The sequence below is a fragment of the Puma concolor genome, chromosome F2 (assembly GCF_028749965.1).
Source record: "Puma concolor isolate L17-30 chromosome F2, mPumCon1.1.hap2, whole genome shotgun sequence".
Lineage (NCBI taxonomy): Eukaryota > Metazoa > Chordata > Mammalia > Carnivora > Felidae > Puma > Puma concolor.
Window position 1 is genome coordinate 48,879,009 of NC_141684.1, and position 23,492 is coordinate 48,902,500.

A 23,492-nucleotide genomic window follows, 5' to 3' on the forward strand; every position below is an offset into this window, starting at 1 on the left:
GTACAGAGAAAGTGCAATCCCTGCGCCAAGAGATCTATGTATCTCTTACTAGTAGAGATCCAGATAGATCCAAGGTCTTAAAATAGACATAGAATCATGAATGCACTTCCTAGAGGCAGATCAGGAAAGTATTAAGGAAGGGATCCAGTATCACTATTGAATAGACCTTAAAATTTTTAAATCAAATTTAACTTCTAATAAATGGTAACTATAACCAATTTTGTGGGATTTTATATGAGAAAAGGCATTTAAAAAATAAAAGACAAAAATTTTGTCTTGCATGTTATAATGTATTTCATTATTTTCTTTGAGACTTTGAAATGGTTTTTAGCCAAGATTTCAATCTAAGAGCCTTAATTAAGTCACTATAATACAACATCCTAAGAAAAAAGACTGTAGAATACTTACACTGAATATAAAGCCTTACTTATAATGAATTGTCTGCCTTTGGAAAAGATGGCCATTGTAAATTCTCTCAGTAGATTTACTGATAACCTTGTCTGTAAATATTTCTGGGTCATTTTCTATTAGGTATTGGTGGATCTGATATAGTCTAATGAGGCTTATTTTGATTTTTGATTTGTCTAACTTTTTTCTTTATCTTCAAAATGTACTAAATTCGACTTAACTTCTTTCTGTGTTAACTGCCACCACACAGTATATTCTATAGCATTTGATATGTTCTGGAAATATAGAAGTATCTTATAAGATGTTTTTAAAAGATTTTATCAGTGAATTTTAAAAGTATATTAATTTTTTAAAAGAACTGAGTTAATGTTTCTGCTATCTCTTGCCTATGTGATATTTTTATGACATTATCCAAAAATAATTTTAAAATTTATTCTAAAAGTTAGCCTATACCTTCTTTATGCACACATATATTCTTATTCCTAATTGTGTCTTGAAACTCTTTTTCAGTAGATTTCTAGATTTTAAGAATAAAAGAATAATCATGAAAAGGATATTCATTTAATGTCTTAATTTGGAAATTTTTACTTTTCTAAGAACTCCTCAGAAAATTTTGCATTTTTGCCAGTTGTATGACTCAAGGTAGCACTTGCTAGTTGCTATAACAAACAAACCAAAATCGTGGTTGCTTAATTCAACAAATGTTTATTTGACACTTGCACGAAGTCTAATACAGATGTTCCTGGCTGTGCTATTCTTCTAGGAAGTTCCATCCAAGAAAAGGATCCCAGAGTCCATGGTTCCCACCATCATGTGATTCTGCTATCTTGGAGCACTTCACTTTCAGACAGCGAGTGAGATCATGGGAGATTGTATCTTTCATGGCCAGGCTAAAATAATTTCCCTTTATTCTATTAGTCACAGCCAGTTTCATGGTTCCAACCTAACTGCAAGAGAGGCTGGGGAACTTAACCTTCCTTTGTGCTCAGGAAGAGAAAAGGGAGATTGCTAAACTTCTAGTCAGTCCCGCCATACAGGTATGCCAGTCTAGAACATGGTGGAGGAAAATAATATCAAAAGTGGGAACAAAAGTCCTCAATTATAGTTTCTTTTACTAAAGTTATTGTTATTAAAATCTTGGTTCAAAAAAAAATCCTGGTTCAAAGATCAAATTTTAAAATGCAATATTTTTATGATTTGTGCATTGCTCTATAAATAGAAGTGATTTTATCAAGTTACGTACGTGATACAAGTAGTCAATATTTATCCATCAGTTAAGATGCAATATCATAAATTCTTTAGAAAAACACTATGCCACAATACAAGACAGATGAAGTGCAGAGGAAATAATTCATTTTAATTATCACATTTCAGTGGGTATATAACATACTAGATATAACTGCCATGTGCCTGTTGATGGGATACAATATTGTCTACATTCTGATTGTCTTTTCCATGAATTGTTTTATAAGGGATCAGGATTTTTTCAGTGATTAGATTTGCCAAATAATATCAATAACCAAAAGAACATAAAATATATACTATGAAAGTGTGGTTAGAATGATCAGAAGCTGTAATATCGAATTAGTTAGATGCAAACTATTGTAGACTGTAACAATTAAGTAAGCATATGCAATATAAATATTAAAAGTTATCAAAAAATGTAATGTAAGTTTATACAATTACATAGGTATATACATAGATTTGGAGTCTGCAGATATATTGAGGCATAGAATTTACAGAGAAACTTGATGTGATGTTTTATGTGAACTAATTCTAAAAACACGTTTAAGAAATACTGGGCTCTCATCAATCTTTGGAGTGAATTTCACATTTGATTAATTTGTATTGTCTGTTAAGCCAGCAAGGCACTCTGCATGGCATGGTAATTTCCTATTTGCCAAAAATTTATAATATTTTCCTTTTATTTAAAAATCACAAATTTGAAGTATACAAAACATTTTCTAAGTAAATATAACACATTAACTTTAACTTTGCAAGGCCTGTCACTCAAATTCCCTGCTGAAAGTAAATTCAAGATTAAGGTTTCATATAGTTGCAAGATTAAAGAATCAAAACCTATGAAGGTTAAGGACTAAAATTGAACTAATTATTGTTATCAAAATGCTTCATGTCCAGGCAAGCAAGAGATGCATCATTAACTCTGCTTTTGATAAATGCCTTTAAACCAAAATCCTGCCTGGCTGAATGTCAGATTTTGTTATTTATAGTCAGGGTCAACTATATTTCAATATCACCTATATGGATAGTGGATTGACCTAAACCCATTGAGCTGATACTTTTATAATTCAGGGTCAGTAGAAGTGTTACTGGTCATTAATCATCATTAGAAAAGTCTAGTTTCCAATAACACTTGATTTTTTTCTTGAGAAAAAAATACCAGCCAATAGCTAAACCCATTAGTCAAAAGAAGTAAATTCTGTCTTTATTTATTATTGAAAGATGTTATCCATCTACTTCTAAATCACATACTTGATAGTTACATATTTTTAAAATTTATAACATATGTACTAAAAAAGAATCTGTAATAAGGTAAATATATAGTCATAACTAAAAATTGATTAAAGTAGCAGAAATGAAAATTAGGGAGGGAAGGAAAGAAATACTAGTGTGAGTTTACTAGGTGAAAGAAGTTACCACAATTAATTAGTTACCAATTTCTGGGAATCTAAGAAAAGTGGAAAATATCATTCATTACATTGTTTACAAAAAAGAAGCATGCCATCTCACACATAAAGAAAACTTGTTCTGGAAATCTAAAAAAATATATATGTGAACTGATTAAACATATCGTTAAGAATTTTGCTGTAATTCACTCATGTGTGGAATTTAAGAAACAAAACAAATGAGCAAAGGGAGAAAAGAAAGAGGCAAACCAAGAAACAGACTCTTAACTATAGAGAACAAACTGATGGTTAGCAGAATGGAGGTGTGTGTGGGGGGGGGATAGGTTAAATAGGAACAAAGGAGGGCACTTGTGATGAGCACCTGGTGTTGTACGGAAGTGTTGAATCACTATATTGTACACCTGAAAGTAATATTACACTGTATACTAACTAACTGGAATTTAAATAAAAACTTAAAAATTTTTGCCATATAAAAGTTTAGGTATTTTATTTTATTTTTAAACATTTTTTTTTTTTTTGAGAGAGAGAGGGGGCACAAGTGAGCGAGGGGCAGAGCTATAGAGAAACAGAGAGAGAGAAGTGGATCTCATCTGAAGCGGGGCATGCTTGTGTTCAGCCAAAGTGGGGCTTGTGCTCACCCAATGGGGGAGTCGAGCTCACCCTCTGCGGGACTCGAACTCATGAACCATGAGATCATAACCTGAGCTGAAGTCAGATGCTTAACACCCACGCACCCTAAAAGCCTAGGACTTTTAATGAGATAGATTATTGATATGTATGAGTATCAGAGAATGAAGTAGACCATTTATTTGTGGACACAATAGTATCACTTAACAAAGAACTATTTTTATTTAATTTTCAGTGCCATCCATGTTTATTAAATCATAGATTCTTTTCTCCCTAACATGATCTTCCAAAAAAACCCATCTTGGAGGCAATGTCAATAGTAACTACTAACCATAAAACTAACTCAGACTTTATGGAGATATTTGGAAATCAATAGGTTTGTGAAAAAATATTAAAAAATATTGACTATCCATAAAGAATCTAGGTGCTATGGGATAGAAAAAATAACAATGGCATGTTCCTTGACCTAAGGAAATTTATAATCCAATTAGCAGGATAAGAAATAAATAATGACTGAACTGGAAATTGTATACTACTAGTCCTAAAAAGGAATATAATACAATACAATAAAAGATTTATATTCAGTAAGGCATTTATTGTGTATTTTAAATGACTGTCAATGTGTCAAAGGGTCACCATGACCTAAAGTCATCAGTTACAACTTTACAGAGGAGGAGGCCTCTGTTTTGTTGTCACTTACTGAGCATCTATTGTGAATGTTGTCTTTTGAACTCATAGTTTATTAGGAAAAGCAGATGTGTATATATACAATAAAATACTGTAGTATGTGTAGCAAGAAGCATGTTTATAAGGAGAAATTTCCTGGAAACAGGTAAATTCTAATACTTGGAATTTAGAAGGATAAATAATGGTTTTCCAGCTTAAAAAAATAATGGTTTTCTAGCTGGTAAAGGAGAGAAAACTCATTTCAGAGAAATGCAATAGAATAGACAAAGGGCTTAGAAGCATAAAACAACATACCTTTTTACAGAAATTATACTTAGCTCAATATTGATGAGCAGTTAAGTAATAAGAATGAAGAGATAAGCGGCCTGGCAGAGCCCATATTGCAATGGATCTTAAGCCCTCTTAAGAACTTTCAACTTTCTATAGAGTTCAGAGCTTCTAAATCAGTGTTTAACAAAAGGCTTAAGGTCAGTGAGACATGGATGATCTCCTCAGTCCTGGTGCAGCTAAAAGGGATTGAGATGCAGGGAGTCTGATAAATCATAACTTAGATTGAGAGCAATGTATTTTCCTCTATTTGCCCTAAATTTCTTTAAAATATCACAATTTTTGGGGCGCCTGGGTGGCGCAGTCGGTTGAGCGTCCGACTTCAGCCAGGTCACGATCTCGCGGTCCGTGAGTTCGAGCCCCGCGTCGGGCTCTGGGCTGATGGCTCAGAGCCTGGAGCCTGTTTCCGATTCTGTGTCTCCCTCTCTCTCTGCCCCTCGCCCGTTCATGCTCTGTCTCTCTCTGTCCCAAAAATAAATAAACGTTGAAAAAAAAAAAAATTTAAAAAAAAAAAAAAAAATCACAATTTTTATGTGTTCCATGATGAAGATATTAAGAAGAACTGTTATAGATGATGGGAGTCAATGAAAGGCTTTAAGTAGGGGAAAGACTAACAGATTTGCATTGTAGCAATTTAATTAGGGACTGTATGAATAATGGATTAGAAATAACAAAGCTAGAGACAGGGAGACTACTTAAGTGGCTACTGGAAAATCTAGGTAGAAGATAATTAAATTATGAACTAAGATATGGCAAGAAAATTTAAGGGGTAATTAGGAGGAAGAATTGATAGGATTTGGTAGTATTACAACTTTTCTCAACTCCAAGAGTGTACATGTCATATGTAGAATGCAATGAAATGGTTTGTTCCAATGTTCAAGATCCCCAGTGGCTGTGGGGATTTCTGCAGAGTATTAGAGGAAATATTTATTGTTGACTTCTTCAGGAGGCAGGATTATGAAAAATTTAACATTTGCGGCCTCTTTCTGCCATGTCAATCATTCCTAGCCTGGAACAAAGAAAGACACTGAATTCTAACATTTCTTCTCCACCTCCCCTTGGGATCCAGTTTGTCTACCAAGAAGGGTGTTTCTTCCTGCTTCTCCATAATTTCTACTGGGAAACCCTGCCCTATCGTCTGTGTGAGAAGATATCTGGTTGTCGAGCACTGCTAATGACTCTAGGTAATCCAGGTGAATTTTGGTGTTTAGGATTAGGACTCTAGTCTGCAGATACGAGAACTACATTCTCCAGTTTCTATCAGCAATAAAGCTGCTATTTTGATCTCCCTTCTACTCTATTCTTTTGTGTTGTTCTCATTTGCTTTAGAATTCAGACAAATAAAAGGAATGCTACCTATTGGGATCTTTTATTTTTTTTTAATTTTTTTAATGTTTATCTTTATTTTTGAGACACAGTGAGACAGAGCATGAGTGGGATATAGACAAAGAGAGAGGGAGACACAGAATCTGAAGCAGGCTCCAGGCTCTGAGCTATCAGCACAGAGCCCGACACAGGGCTCGAACTTGTCAACTGAGAGATCATGACCTGAGCTGAAGTCGGATGCTCAACCAACTAAGCCACCTAGGCGCGCCTGGGCTCTTTTAAATTTCAATATGGTTTTGAGGACAAAGGAAAATGGAACTCAATCAATCAAAATAAGATGCATTATTAGTTTCATGATATTTTCATGGGATAAACTAATTCATTAAGAAACAACTACTTTTAAATATCTGCAAGATATTCAAAATATGTGGCTGGGAGAGTTGGGAGGAAGATGGCGGCGTAGGAGGACGCTGGGCTCACCGCGCGTCCTGCTGATCACTTAGATTCCACCTACACCTGCCTAAATAACCCAGAAAACCACCAGAGGATTACCAGAACGGAGTCGCCGGAGCCAAGCGCAGACGAGAGGCCCACAGAAGAGGGTAGGAAGGGCGGCGAGGCGGTGCGCGCTCCACGGACTGGCGGGAGGGAGCCGGGGCGGAGGGGCGGCTCGCCGGCCAAGCAGAGCCCCCGAGTCTGGCTTGCAAAAAGCGGAGGGGCCTGACGGACTGTGTTCCGACAGCAAGCGCGACTTAGCGTCTGGGAGGTCATAAGTTAACAGCTCTGCTCAGAAAGCGGGAAGGCTGGAGGACAAAGGGAAGGAGAGCTGCTGAGCCCCCGGACGACAGAGCTCAGTTTGGTGGGGAACAAAGGCGCTCACCAGCGCCATCTTCCCCGCCCATCCCCCAGCCAAAATCCCAAAGAGAATCAGTTCCTGCCAGGGAACTTGCTCGCTCCGCGCAAACACCCAACTCTGCGCTTCTGCGGAGCCAAACCTCCGGCAGCGGATCTGACTCCCTCCTGCTGCCACAGGGCCCCTCCTGAAGTGGATCACCTAAGGAGAAGCAAGCTAAGCCTGCCCCTCCTGCCCCCGTGCACCTTGCCTACCCACCCCAGCTAAGACGCCAGATCCCCAGCATCACAAGCCTGGCAGTGTGCAAGTAGCCCAGACAGACCACCCCACCCCACAGTGAATCCCGCCCCTAGGAGAGGGGAAGAGAAGGCACGCACCAGTCTGACTGTGGCCCCAGCGGTGGGCTGGGAGCAGACATCAGGTCTGACTGCGGCTCCGCCCACCAACTCCAGTTATACACCACAGCACAGGGGAAGTGCCCTGCAGGTCCTCACCACGCCAGGGACTATCCAAAATGACCAAGCGGAAGAATTCCCCTCAGAAGAATCTCCAGGAAATAACAACAGCTAATGAGCTGATCAAAAAGGACTTAAATAATATAACAGAAAATGAATATAGAATAATAGTCATAAAATTAATCGCTGGGCTTGAAAACAGTATAGCTGACAGCAGAGAATCTCTTGCTACAGAGATCAAGGGACTAAGGAACAGTCACGAGGAGCTGAAAAACGCTTTAAACGAAATGCATAACAAAATGGAAACCACCACAGCTCGGATTGAAGAGGCAGAGGAGAGAATAGGTGAACTAGAAGATAAAGTTATGGAAAAAGAGGAAGCTGAGAAAAAGAGGGATAAAAAAAATCCAGGAATATGAGGGGAAAATTAGAGAACTAAGTGATACACTAAAAAGAAATAATATACGCATCATTGGTATCCCAGAGGAAGAAGAGAGAGGGAAAGGTGCTGAAGGGGTACTTGAAGAAATAATAGCTGAGAACTTCCCTGAACTGGGGAAGGAAAAAGGCATTGAAATCCAAGAGGCACAGAGAACTCCCTTCAGACGTAACTTGAATCGATCTTCTGCACGACATATCATAGTGAAACTGGCAAAATACAAGGATAAAGAGAAAATTCTGAAAGCAGCAAGGGGTAAACGTGCCCTCACATATAAAGGGAGACCTATAAGACTCGTGACTGATCTCTCTTTTGAAACTTGGCAGGCCAGAAAGAATTGGCACGAGATTTTCAGTGTGCTAGACAGAAAAAATATGCAGCCGAGAATCCTTTATCCAGCAAGTCTGTCATTTAGAATAGAAGGAGAGATAAAGGTCTTCCCAAACAAACAAAAACTGAAGGAATTTGTCACCACTAAACCAGCCCTCCAAGAGATCCTAAGGGGGACCCTGTGAGACAAAGTACCAGAGACATCACTACAAGCATAAAACATACAGACATCACAATGACTCTAAACCCATATCTTTCTATAATAACACTGAATGTAAATGGATTAAATGCGCCAACCAAAAGACATAGGGTATCAGAATGGATAAAAAAACAAGACCCATCTATTTGCTGTCTACAAGAGACTCATTTTAGACCTGAGGACACCTTTAGATTGAGAGTGAGGGGATGGAGAACTATTTATCATGCTACTGGAAGCCAAAAGAAAGCTGGAGTAGCCATACTTATATCAGACAAACTAGACTTTAAATTAAAGGCTGTAACAAGAGATGAAGAAGGACATTATATAATAGTGACAGGGTCTATCCATCAGGAAGAGCTAACAATTATAAATGTCTATGCGCCGAATACCGGAGCGCCCAAATATATAAAACAATTACTCATAAACACAAGCAACCTTATTGATAAGAATGTGGTAATTGCAGGGGACTTTAACACCCCACTTACAGAAATGGATAGATCATCTAGACACACGATCAATAAAGAAACAAGGGCCCTGAATGAGACATTGGATCAGATGGACTTGACAGATATATTTAGAACTCTGCATCCCAAAGCAACAGAATATACTTTCTTCTCGAGTGCACATGGAACATTCTCCAAGATAGATCATATACTGGGTCACAAAACAGCCCTTCATAAGTTTACAAGAATTGAAATCATACCATGCATACTTTCAGACCACAACGCTATGAAGCTTGAAATCAACCACAGAAAAAAGTCTGGAAAACCTCCAAAAGCATGGAGGTTAAAGAACACCCTACTCACGAATGAGTGGGTCAACCAGGCAATTAGAGAAGAAATTAAAAAATATATGGAAACAAACGAAAATGAAAATACAACAATCCAAACGCTTTGGGACGCAGCAAAGGCAGTCCTGAGAGGAAAATACATTGCAATCCAGGCCTATCTCCAGAAACAAGAAAAATCCCAAATACAAAATCTAACAGCACACCTAAGGGAAATAGAAGCAGAACAGCAAAGGCAGCCTAAACCCAGCAGAAGAAGAGAAATAATAAAGATCAGAGCAGAAATAAACAATATAGAATCTAAAAAAACTGTAGAGCAGATCAATGAAACCAAGAGTTGGTTTTTTGAAAAAATAAACAAAATTGACAAACCTCTAGCCAGGCTTCTCAAAAAGAAAAGGGAGATGACCCAAATAGATAAAATCATGAATGAAAATGGAATTATTACAACCAATCCCTCAGAGATACAAACAATTATCAGGGAATACTATGAAAAATTATATGCCAACAAATTGGACAACCTGGAAGAAATGGACAAATTCCTGAACACCCACACTCTTCCAAAACTCAATCAGGAGGAAATAGAAAGCTTGAACAGACCCATCACCAGCGAAGAAATTGAATCGGTTATCAAAAATCTCCCAACAAATAAGAGTCCAGGACCAGATGGCTTCCCAGGGGAGTTCTACCAGACGTTTAAAGCAGAGATAATACCTATCCTTCTCAAGCTATTCCAAGAAATAGAAAGGGAAGGAAAACTTCCAGACTCATTCTATGAAGCCAGTATTACTTTGATTCCTAAACCAGACAGAGACCCAGTAAAAAAAGAGAACTACAGGCCAATATCCCTGATGAATATGGATGCAAAAATTCTCAATAAGATACTAGCAAATCGAATTCAACGGCATATAAAAAGAATTATTCACCATGATCAAGTGGGATTCATTCCTGGGATGCAGGGCTGGTTCAACATTCGCAAATCAATCAACGTGATACATCACATTAACAAAAAAAAAGAGAAGAACCATATGATCCTGTCAATCGATGCAGAAAAGGCCTTTGACAAAATCCAGCACCCTTTCTTAATAAAAACTCTTGAGAAAGTCGGGATAGAAGGAACATACTTAAAGATCATAAAAGCCATTTATGAAAAGCCCACAGCTAACATCATCCTCAACGGGGAAAAACTGAGAGCTTTTTCCCTGAGATCAGGAACACGACAGGGATGCCCACTCTCACCGCTGTTGTTTAACATAGTGCTGGAAGTTCTAGCATCAGCAATCAGACAACAAAAGGAAATCAAAGGCATCAAAATTGGCAAAGATGAAGTCAAGCTTTCGCTCTTTGCAGATGACATGATATTATACATGGAAAATCCGATAGACTCCACCAAAAGTCTGCTAGAACTGATACATGAATTCAGCAAAGTTGCAGGATACAAAATCAATGTACAGAAATCAGTTGCATTCTTATACACTAACAGTGAAGCAACAGAAAGACAAATAAAGAAACTGATCCCATTCACAATTGCACCAAGAAGCATAAAATACCTAGGAATCAATCTAACCAAAGATGTAAAGGATCTGTATGCTGAAAACTATAGAAAGCTTATGAAGGTAATTGAAGAAGATTTAAAGAAATGGAAAGACATTCCCTGCTCATGGATTGGAAGAATAAATATTGTCAAAATGTCAATACTACCCAAAGCTATCTACACATTCAATGCAATCCCAATCAAAATTGCACCAGCATTCTTCTCGAATCTAGAACAAGCAATCCTAAAATTCATATGGAACCACAAAAGGCCCCGAATAGCCAAAGGAATTTTGAAGAAGAAGACCAAAGCAGGAGGCATCACAATCCCAGACTTTAGCCTCTACTACAAAGCTGTCATCATCAAGACAGCATGGTATTGGCACCAAAACAGACACATAGACCAATGGAATAGAATAGAAACCCCAGAACTAGACCCACAAACGTACGGCCAACTCATCTTTGACAAAGCAGGAAAGAACATCCAATGGAAAAAAGACAGTCTCTTTAACAAATGGTGCTGGGAGAACTGGACAGCAACATGCAGAAGGTTGAAACTAGACCACTTTCTCACACCATTCACAAAAATAAACTCAAAATGGATAAAGGACCTGAATGTGAGACAGGAAACCATCAAAACCTTAGAGGAGAAAGCAGGAAAAGACCTCTCTGACCTCAGCCGTAGCAATCTCTTCCTCGACACATCCCCAAAGGCAAGGGAATTAAAAGCAAAAGTGAATTACTGGGACCTTATGAAGATAAAAAGCTTCTGCACAGCAAAGGAAACAACCAACAAAACTAAAAGGCAACCAACGGAATGGGAAAAGATATTTGCAAATGACATATCGGACAAAGGGCTAGTATCCAAAATCTATAAAGAGCTCACCAAACTCCACACCCGAAAAGCAAATAACCCAGTGAAGAAATGGGCAGAAAACATGAATAGACACTTCTCTAAAGAAGACATCCGGATGGCCAACAGGCACATGAAAAGATGTTCAGCGTCGCTCCTTATCAGGGAAATACAAATCAAAACCACACTCAGGTATCACCTCACGCCAGTCAGAGTGGCCAAAATGAACCAATCAGGAGACTATAGATGCTGGAGAGGATGTGGAGAAACGGGAACCCTCTTGCACTGTTGGTGGGAATGCAAATTGGTGCAGCCGCTCTGGAAAGCAGTGTGGAGGTTCCTCAGAAAATTAAAAATAGACCTACCCTATGACCCAGCAATAGCACTGCTAGGAATTTATCCAAGGGACACAGGAGTACTGATGCATAGGGGCACTTGTACCCCAATGTTCATAGCAGCACTCTCAACAATAGCCAAATTATGGAAAGAGCCTAAATGTCCATCAACTGATGAATGGATAAAGAAATTGTGGTTTATATACACAATGGAGTACTACGTGGCAATGAGAAAAAATGAAATATGGCCTTTTGTAGCAACGTGGATGGAACTGGAGAGTGTGATGCTAAGTGAAATAAGCCATACAGAGAAAGACAGATACCATATGGTTTCACTCTTATGTGGATCCTGAGAAACTTAAGAGAAACCCATGGGGGAGGGGAACAAAAAAAAAAAAAAAAAAAAAAAAGAGGTTAGAGTGGGAGAGAGCCAAAGCATAAGAGACTGTTGAGAACTGAGAACAAACTAAGGGTTGATGGGGGGTGGGAGGGAGGAGAGGGTGGGTGATGGGTACTGAGGAGGGCACCTTTTGGGATGAGCACTGGGTGTTGTATGGAAACCAATTTGACAATAAATTTCATATATAAATAAAAAAAATAAAAAAAAAATAAAAAAAAAAAAACAAAATATGTGGCTGGTTTTATCATTAACAAAACAGTTCTTCAATATATTTATAACATGCTTAATGGAATAAAATGATATACTGTGAGACAATTATATGAAATATAATATTTTCACTCAAAGCTTTGTCCATGAAAACCCAAAATAAAACAAAAATTTTATTCAAATTAATTTTCATATTTGTTTTAACAACATTCGTAATGAGCGAAAAAAAAAGATTCGTAAGAGAAAAAAATACTTTTAAGTGTCATACCTTATTTTTAACTTGAAAATGTATTTTTATATCAAAATTTTATCATACAGCAAAAACAAAAAACAAAGGAAAGGGAAGCATATTTACTCTGGCAAATTGTGCAAAGGTTTTGGCTCTTCTGATTAACATTGTTATCAAGGAGACACCTGGTTATAACTTGCCTCAGCAAGAAGGAGAAATACTGATGGACTGGGAAATAGATATTTTTGATAGAATGTATTCATAGCTCCTGAAATGTCTAAAAGACCTATCTACAGTAAATAAAAAACTAGTTTCCCAGGCTTTTGATTAAGAGAATCATTATCAGAGATAAAGGTCTTTGGACATTCTTTCCCTTTAAAAACAAACTTTCAGAGAGTTTGTAGCAATGTCATCTTGGAATTGAAATTTTCCTTTTGGGAAAGACAATTTAAATCTATTGCTATCCTTTATTTTTTCAGTCATGAATAGTTTAATGAGATATAATTAAAAACAGTGTTAATTCATTTTTTATATGAAAAGCAATTCTTTTTCATTACAAAAGTAGTATACTTGTTTTGATGGTAGGATAAGAATTTCTGATATCAGTAAAATTAAAATAGTTGGTATTCATAATTTTAATCTAAATGACTTGAGGTATAAGTTCTGAATCTGGACAAAATATATTACCTTCATAAAAATAATCTGATAAACTATATTCCCAGTGGCATTATATAAAAAGAGCATATTTATATTTGCTTAAACTTAATAATATTTGTTTTCATTTTTATTTAGGTGTTCAAGGTAATGTCTGAGAAGCATGTACATAAACTGCAAAACAAATTATTTCCTATCTTCCAAAAGTCAACAACCTAAATGAACAAAGAAATCACTCTTCAAGTATTTTTAAATATTTCAAAACTAATTATTGCATGGCTTCTTTTATGATTATATACAGATAGTTATACATATAATTCTCCAGATAAAGTATTTAACATTTATGTAATCTCTCATGTTTCTTAAATTCTGTTCTACCTATCCCCAGGTAGGTATGGTGAATGCATTGTTCCCTTTAGGTATTTACTAAATATCGTTGATAAACTGGATCATTTAAACAATGTTGGCCCTTTAATATGATTTATGTGGGAACAAATAGAGAGGGTGACTTGTATACTTGAGAAAAGATATGAACTCTAATTTGGTTTTCCAGTAATACATTTACAATTCTAAAAAGAAATAGTATGTTTAACAATATTTGATATTATTAGAAAGCATAGGCAGTGTAATCTACATATGACTGAGGATTCTGTCAGAGCACATTGGTTTTATTTACTTTTTAATGGACCACCTCAAATATAAACAATTATTCCTAAATACAATGTAATACACCAAATAATAACAATACCATCCTGATTACAAGCTGACATATTCTGGGTTTTGCTCATGTTTATTATTCTACTTTAATGCTTCCATTTCTCATCAACGTGATATTTTTTAAAGCACATTTTACTTTCTCTTAAATTCTTCCATACGCTATTTTACAGAGATGGATTCATATATCAGATGATAAGGAGTGAAACAGATGGAAAAAGAATGAAGTAATATGAAAATGCAAAAATAGGGGTGCCTGGGTGTCTCAGTCCACTAAGTGTCCCACTTCAGCTCAGGTCATGATCTCAGGTTTCATGAGTTTGAGCCCTTCAGATTCTGCGTCTCCCTCTCTCTGTGCCCCTACCCCACTAGCACTCTGTCTCTCTAAAATCCATGTAAACGTGGACCCACACCATTCAAACCTGTGTTGCTAAAAGGCCAACTGTAAAATATTTTATTTTCTTATCAGTCATGACAAAACAAGCAAAATATAGTCCTTAAGAACATTTCTGTCTAGGAAATGTTTAATTATGCACACAACATGTCAGCAGTTTTATAACATCAGTCCTAAATGAACAAAACATAAAAGGGAATTTTAAGTATGGACAGCACACATAAAAAATGCAACTAAAGCTTATACTAAGCCATCTATTTTAATTTTAGATTGCCAGGCAGCAAAGAAGATTCTAATACATGCTTGAAAGCAGTAATTTCATGTGTGAAATGTTGATTTACATAAATGAGTCCACAGTGTATTTGCCTTGCACCAGTTAACATTATTAGTATAGGAAAAGAAAAACCTAGCCTATAACAAGTGAGAATATTGTAATTTTAATTGGTGGTTAGTATTTATTTTTAAGTGGTATTTACCTCGAGGAGGGTTTCTATTTGAATGTCACAGAAACAAAGAAAATTAGTCAATGCTATTTCAAATTTATAACTTTTAGGAACAGATATATGGGTTTGAAGTTAAGCAAAATTACAGTTAAGCAAGTAGAGAGTAAATATTCCCTAAAAAACATTTAAAAAAAACCTTGAAATTCAAGACAAAGGGATTCAGTCAATCATACATGGATAATCATGAAAGTGTTTCTAATTGACAATGTTTATTTAAAGCAAATTTCTCACCCATGTTAATTTCTATGATTTTTTTCCTTTTTTATCTTTTATCTGATGTTTGATATTCTTAGTTTTATTATACAAAAATTTGTACCTTTCTTTAATATCTTATTATGTCACTACTTATTAACACCTATTCATTTATCCTTCATAGTCAAGTGCATATACTACTTGAGTATAATGTTTGAAGGACCAAATATAGGTGGCTGCATGAATATTAAAAGATTATTCTTTTAATATATTCAGAATGCTAGAATTTCCGATAAAGGTTCAAACACCACAAGTCATGATCTTCATATACACTTGATCTAGGTTGTACACTGGAAGACAGTATACCTTGACCTGAACCAGAAACATAGAAGCAATATTTGTAGAGATGACAAACCAAAAGATACTTCATAAAGGAAAGGAATGTTGCCATTAATGGTAATTTGGGAATTAGCAGAAAAAACTGTTAATACATTCTAAAAGTGGCACAATCAAATCAGACAGACTATGAGGTGTTAAAGGAGGCTATTTACAGGTATACTGCTTATGTAAATAAAATATATACACACATACTTACTTGAGTGTCCTAATATTTCTGTGAAATATATCCATGATTGTCAAAAACTCATCAAATAAAATGGTATAAAAGACATGTATGTACTTACCAAATAGGTCCTTATCTTCAATGATTGCCATCTCAACCTCTTTTCCAGTAACTATTGTGCATGTGAAAGGAACTTGAAGAAGAACACTAATCTCACCAAAGGATTCCTTCTCATTAAGTTTGCCCATACAAACAAGTTTTTGATTTTTTTTCTGTAAAATATATAGGTAATAGATGTTCAATGAAACCAATTTCACACAATGATAAATACTGTTATCATCAGAAATTCACTGTTCATAAAACACTTTGGTATATGATATTTAAAATGCAATTTCATTCAAATCAGAGAAAACAGTTATTTACGCATGTAGTTAAACTATATAGAACAGTAGTTAATTGATAGACAACTTCACCATATCTAAGGTAATTGAAAGTACTGTCACTTAGTGATCTATGAATTAATTTTTTAAGTTTGTTTTTAGAAAGAGAGCACAAGTTGGGGGATAAAGGCAAAGGGAGAGAGAAAGAGAGTTTATTTGATATAGGGGTGGATCTCACAAACCTGGGATCATGAACCCAACCAAAATCAAGAGTTGGAAGCTCAACCAACTGAGCCACTCAGGTACCCCTAATTTTTTAATCCACCAAGATGTCTAGGAAACATTGAGCTCATTCCCTTTTTCAAGGTCCTAGGATAGCATTTTGTAAATAGAGCTTAGCTTTGAATGTTTTGTGAACTACCATTTGTTAGCTCAGCCCCAGCTGCATGGGTGGACTAACAGAGAATAAAAAAATAAGCACAGATGCCAGGACCAGAATTGATAGAATTAATAGCTGAGATGGAATTCCATGCAGACTTTCTTATTTAAATAAGAAAGAAACATGGAAAGAGAGTTTGATCCAGGGAACTAGCAATTTAGGACCAAATTAGAAACAGTGGAAGAGGGCCTACAGGTTTTCAGTATGCATATCTCTGGAGAAAAAGTTGAAAGTCCAAATTATCTTTTCAGAGAGACCTCAACACCATGGAAACAGGGATGAGTTGATGAGTAGCAAGTTAAAAAAAAAAAAAAAAAGAATGTAGCTCTCAGAGTATGACATGACAGGGACTCAGAAGAGGTGAAAGACTTTAATAAGTATCCTGGGGTTAAAAGCAATATCTCACTTGAAGAACTGCCATTTATATAAATGGCAAATCCTCACACTAAATATAACTAATATAGCAAAATTCAACTAAGTTTACATATTAAATTGAACTCCATTGAAGACTACCTGACCAACCAAAAAAAAAGATTAGTTCTAACTTTTATCACTCTGCATTAGTGTTTTGCTTGTTCTAGAACTTCATAAAACTGGAATTATGCAGCCTGCAGTCTTTTGGGTTTGATGTTTTTGCCCAACCTAATGCTTTGAGATTCATCCATATTCTTGTATGCATCATTAGCTTTCTTTATTGAGGTGTAGCATTCCATTGTATGAATATATCACAATGTTTCTATCCATTCAACTGTTAGTGGACATTTAGATTACTTACAGTTTTTGGCTTATGAAGACTTTGTGAGTCTTTTTGTAGATGTATATTTTTATTTCTCTTGAGTAAATATCTAGAGTGGAATTTCTGGGTCATTTGTTAAGTGTATTTTAGCCAATCTGATATGCTTGAAGTGATACCTTGTTGTGGTTTTAATTTACATTTTTCTGAGGAATAAATATGTTAAGCATTTCTTAATGTGCTTCTAGTCATTCCTATGTCTTACAACTCAATTTACAACTTATCTTACATTCCTGTATCTTACAATTCAGTGAAAAGAAACAATAAAAAATAGTAAAAAAATTGAACAGAAATTCCACAAGACAAACTAACAACAACTATGCAATAATTAGGTTGTATTAAATTATCATTAAAGAGAATAAATAAGTTTAAAACTTACCACTTTTTTTGGTTGTAGTTTCATAAGTCCTACAATATTTCTATAAATATTACAATATCCAGAATTAATATAAGCCACAAAAGAAATTATCTTCCCACTTTCCACTATCACTGAAAATAAAAGAGACAATTCATTATTTTACACTCTTCTCTATAAAAAAATATTTTAGATATGACAATAAAAGATGACATTTAATTCAGTAACTATTAGTGGAAAATTTCTTAATGGATGGCAGTTTATAGGTAGTACTCAGAAAATGACAAATTTACATCTTTTACTTCTATCTGTAACCTAATACATAAGTAAATATTGACAAAACTTTGGCAGTAAAGGCAACAGTATGCTAGTAAACTATCAGGTGGAGGAGACGAAAGTGTGGGACAAGTCCAAATTTTTAGCATTTACTGATTGTTATTGTGTTAATATTCCTACCATAGCTAATTTTAAATCGCTAGTGGCTTAACAACCAGCTCACAAAATCCTTGAATATTTAACTGTTGCCTCCCTGGAGCCTATGCCTTGATCCAGGCCAGGCATTCTACTAAATATAGCAGTGTTTAAAAGCAGTGGCTTTGAGGCCATAATGGTTTGGTTTAAAACTCTACTCTGCCACTTCTTTTTTTTTTTCTTTTTTTTTTTTTTTAGTGTTTATTTATTTTTTTGAGAGAGACAGAAACAGAGCGTGAGCGGGGGAGAAACAGAAAGAGACAGAGGCACAAAGTCCGAAGCAGCCTCCAGGCTCTGAGCTGTCATGATAGCACAGAGCCAGATGCGGGGCTCAAACTCACAGATCCTGAGATTATGACCTGAGCCCAAGTTGGACGCTGAACCAACTGAGCCACCCAGGTGCCCTTGCCACTTCTTAAGCGACCTTAGATAAATTATAGAACTTCTCTAAGCTTTAAGCTTTTCATCTTTAAGATAGAAAAATTGGGAGTTGCTGTTCTATACTCGACACATGGTAATTAAGTGTATATAAAGTACTTAACCCTAAATTTTGGCATATAGTATTGCATAACAAATCATTTAATTCTTATTATCATCACTATTTTCTCAAATTTGTGAAGCCACCCTAAGGCCAAGATATACTTGAAGGTGAACTGGATAATACCTTTACAAATATCAATGGGTTATAAAGCAATATAAATTAAAAGACATCTGACCTAAGTAACGTTAAGTTATCAATAAAATGTAATTTAAATAATAAAATAGACTGGATTTATATGTATTAAAGTTACTATTTCAAATTGACTTTCAGATTTGTTGATTTTAAAACATATCAACATTTTTTCTGAAAATCCCAAACAAAAATGATAACATACATATAAAGATATATGTGTATCTTTCTTGTGATTTTATAAAGTAGACAATTAAAAAGTATTTTCAATTACTCAAAAGCATTCATTTCATAGTGTAAATGAGTATATATCAGCACAAGGAAAAATATTGGTGTTATTGAAAACTAGCTAGAGAATAGCATAGCTCTTTAAAAATTATGGCTAAAAAAGAACAAGGTGACAATTGGTAAACATAATTTACCATAAGCAAAAAAAATGAATGCCAGTTTACAATGGAAAATACTTTACTATAAATCAAGTAGCGTTTCAGTTATTTTGCTGACATGTTTATGAGAATATGTTATCTCCATTTACTCATATAATATTCAGAGCTCAAAATTTATAATTAAAAAATTAAAAGGTTATTCTACTGTCACCAATCATTTATTTTGCTTAAATAAAAATTTATGGTAACACTTCTGCTGTCTTATACTGTGTTTCTTACAGCCAAACATTGATATTATAAATTTAAGATATAAAAGTAAAGTATGTTTGTAGAATTATTTGTAAATTGCATAGACAAGAAGAAATTTTCTCATAGATTCTATTCTGAAAAGCAAAGAGTACTTTATACCAAAAGGCTATATGATAATAGAGGAAAGGTTATATGATACTAGAGCCTATCACCTAACTGTTTTACTTCTTTTAGTCAATCAGTAGGACATAAAGGGAGGCATGGAGGGCGCCTGGGTGGCTAAGGTTGGCCAAGGGCGCCTGGGTGGCCTTGGTTAAGCATCCGACTTTGGCTCAGGAATGGAATCGTGGCCACAGAGAGCACTATGGAATCCATTTAGGACTGACTTATTTTGTCTTGAGTACAGTTGTCATTTTCCAAAGTGATTTTACCACCCTGTTCAGTTACATCTTTGGATTGTAAATGGATCAAGGAATTCAGTATTGCAAATCGAGGGATTAATGACCCTGTTACTATGTTTGTTTGTTTTTTTCATTTTCTTTGTGTTGACTTTTTAAAAATATATGAAAAATCTAGCTTGTTTTATTGGCTTTTGGTAAGGTACTGTTTTGTTTTTTTTTTTTTACTATCTTGTCCAGTACTTGAAAGAAGGAACTATTTATAATTCCCACTGTATATTTATAGTAAGAACATATTGTATTCTAAAAATATTTTAAATTAAAAGTTCTTAACCATCCTCAGTTTATATAAAACAAAATGACACTAAAATTAAATAAAATTTTTGAGAGAGATAAAGAGAGAGAGAGACAGGCATGAGCAGGGGAGGGGCAAAGAGAGAGGAAGACACAGAATCTGAAGCAGGCTCCAGGCTCTGAGCTGTCAGCACAGAGCCTGATGCGGTGGTTCAAACTCTTCAACCTTAACATCATGACCTGAGCTGAGGTTGGACGCTTAACCAACTGAGCCACTCAGGCACCCCCTGAGTGAGGCACACCAAAAATTTTAATCTAGAAAAAATATCTGGAGCCTGTTTATATTCTATGTCTCCCTCTCTCTCTGCCCCTTCACCCCCTCTCTGTCTGTCTCTCACTCTCAAAAATACATAAACCTAAAAAGAAAAGAAAATTTAAGAAAATAAAAATAAAGGGAGGCATGGAGCCTCCTGGCAATTGTTATAAGAAAAGGATAAAGTTAAACAGACACTAAAGAAGCCCATTATTTTAAACTTCCAGAGCTGCACTACTGCAAATCTTTTCTTGAAAGTCAAGCCCTGTATAGATCATAGAGAAGCATATATAGTATCAAAGAAGATAAAGACCATGGAAATTGTTCATCGTTGAAGGCAAGGCAACAATGGAAAAGCTGAACCACTACAGCAAAATCTATGAGGCAGTCTCATTCCATAGAGGGGGATATTTGCTACCTGCGTAATGTGTATGGTCTTTATAATAATCATAGCAAATGTTTATCTTAATGAAGACAATCTAGAAAAACCATTTTCATCTAGGTAAGAGTCTGAATTTAATAACATTACAAAAATTTGTATCACCACTTAAGTAAGAAATTTTAAATACAACTATTTTGACTAGAAAAAGAATCATGCAAATTACCTGTAAAGACTTAACTATCCCTCCCCACCCCCATTATGTTTCCTAATTTTATTATTTGGCCTTGGATCCTGCTTCCCATTACAAAGAACTTATGTCAGTGAGGTCAAGATTAATGTTCTTATCTCTATACCCTTTCCTCTTGGGTTACATAGAAAATGACAAACAACATAGAAATATCCAGGGGCACCTGGGTGGCTCAGTCGGTTAAGTGTCTGACTTTGGCTCAGGTCATGATCTCATGATTCTGAGTTTGAGCACCACGTTGGGCTCTGTGCTGACAGCTCAGAGCCTGGAGCCTGCTTTGGATTCTGTGTCTCCCTCTCTCTCTGTCCTTCCCCCACTCACACTGTCTCTCTCTGTCTCCCAAAAAAGGAATAAATGTTAAAAAATTTTAAAAAAAGAAAAAAGAAATATCCAAAGGATTATAACACAATTTTAAGTGAAAAGATCTAGTCATGAATTACATAGATGAAATTTTATTATTATATAAAGGTTATATTCATTGATGTTCAGGAATTAAAGTTGATTTCTATTTAAAAATTATATTTTGAAGCTCCTCATCAAAAACTCAGGCACATATTCTAAAACTGGAAATCACTAGACCATTATGAAAAATCAAATTTGATATTACTTAAGGTAAATAAGATAGAAAAAAAAGCAGAAGGATTCACAGAAACTAAGTATTAGGCATTGTTCTTTTTATTTCTGTTGTTTATTACATGCTAGGGACTAGTTATAAGTCCAATAAAACTATTTTTTTTCCAATTGTCACATCAGAAGTCATGAGAAGAATAATTCCTTCCTGGCTATTGGTATTTTTTTCTGAACAGCATTTCATTTCAAAACTAACACTGTTCTGTGAAGTTATTGTTTCATAGTTCATTGATCTCTCTCCTTATTTTATTATTTTTCAAATTTTATTTGGGCTTGCTTTCTTTTTCCTAAACCTTTGGTGTCAAATGCCTAGATCATCCACTTTTCTTTTTTCTTGATTTCTGATGTACTCAATATCACACATTTTTTTATTTACTGATTTAACTATGTTTCACATATTTTAAAGTAAAGTGATTTTGTTATTATATGGTTGACAGTTTTTCTTAACAGCCTTTAATCAGTGGGGTACAATAAGATATAACTTTCCAAACAATTAGGACTGTACTTTTGCTGTCCTTTTAAAAACAATTCTAAGGTTTGTTTACCTTGCCCTTGACTCTATGTGAACACTATGTATAATGTATTTTTGTAAATATTTCTTACATCTTATATGCGGCAGGGGGCACAGCTCTTGGATATGGAATTTTACATATATCTAATGGCGTGAATTCTTTATTTGTAACGTTCAGTTTCTAGTTGTCCCTAATTTTAATCTATTCGGTCTACCAGTTCCTGAGAAGACTGTATGTAAAGAGTTAACTTCAATGATTATGGCACTTGTTTCTTGCTATAAACATATCAGTTATTTATTTATATACTTTGAGGCTTTTTGATGTATTCATGTTCCTAAAGGTCACACTTCTCACTCTCATTGTTACTAATACATTATGCCTTATTTACCACAATATTTTCATTGAATTCTATCTCATATGTTAAGATTTTTCCATCAGCTTAGCACACATAGTTTAAAATAAATTTTTCATGTCATTTAAATTATTCTGTGGTATGATTTCCTTTTTAAATTACTTCTTCTTTTATACTTTCAATATTTTCTAGTGAACTTTCCACTTCATTATGTGTAGATAAACATTATTTTTAAGACCCCATGGTGTAGAGGTACCATAATTTAGAGAAATGCAATAATTTTTTTCTAAATTTAAGCTTTTAAATGGTTCCAAGTTTTGCTAGTTAAAAATATGCTACAATAAATTTCCTTTATGAACATTTACAGGTAGGTGAAAAATTTTCTATAATTTAAAATTTTTAGCTAACAAACACATGAAAAGATGCTCAACATCAGTCATCATCAGGGAGATATAAATTAAAACCACAATGAGATATCACCTCACATCAGTCATACTGGCTAAAATTAATGACACAGGAAACAACAAGTGTTGGTGAGGATGTGGAGAAAGGGGAACCTTCTCACACTGCTGGTAGGAATGCAAACTGTTGTAGCCACTCTGGAAAACAATATGGAGGTTCCTTAAAAAGTTAAAAATAGAACTACCCTACAACCCAGCAATTGTGCTAATCAGTATTTATTTACCCAAAGGATACAAAAATATGGATTCAGGGGTTCCTGGTTGGCTCAGTCAGTTGAGCATCCGACTTTGGCTCAGGTCATTATCTCTCGGTTTGTGAGTTCAAGCCCCGTGTCGGCCTCTGTGCTGACAGCTCAAAGCCTGGAGCCTGCTTCAGATTCTGTGCCCCCCTCTGTCTCCACCCCACCCCTGCTTGTGCTCTGTCTCTGTCTTTCAAAAATGAATAAACATTAAAAAAATTTCAAAAATATGGATTCAAAGGGGCACATGCACCCTCAT

At 35.3% G+C, this 23,492-nt stretch overlaps 1 protein-coding gene across 4 annotated transcripts in view; it reads right to left on the bottom strand.

Annotated features, from left to right (window-relative positions):
- CNBD1 (cyclic nucleotide binding domain containing 1) overlaps positions 1-23,492 on the bottom strand; it is a 492,838-nt gene that overhangs the window by 84,805 nt on the left and 384,541 nt on the right. For all 4 annotated transcript variants that reach the window (XR_015246579.1, XM_086695101.1, XM_086695102.1 and 1 more), the window contains exons 9-10: positions 17,654-17,763; positions 15,784-15,934 (exon numbers count right to left, since the gene is read on the bottom strand). Coding sequence is in view for 3 of the 4 variants with exons in the window: in XM_086695101.1 (XP_086551227.1) it covers positions 15,784-15,934; positions 17,654-17,763 (261 nt within the window). In the remaining variant the exon portion in view is untranslated. The remainder of the gene's footprint in view (positions 1-15,783; positions 15,935-17,653; positions 17,764-23,492) is intronic.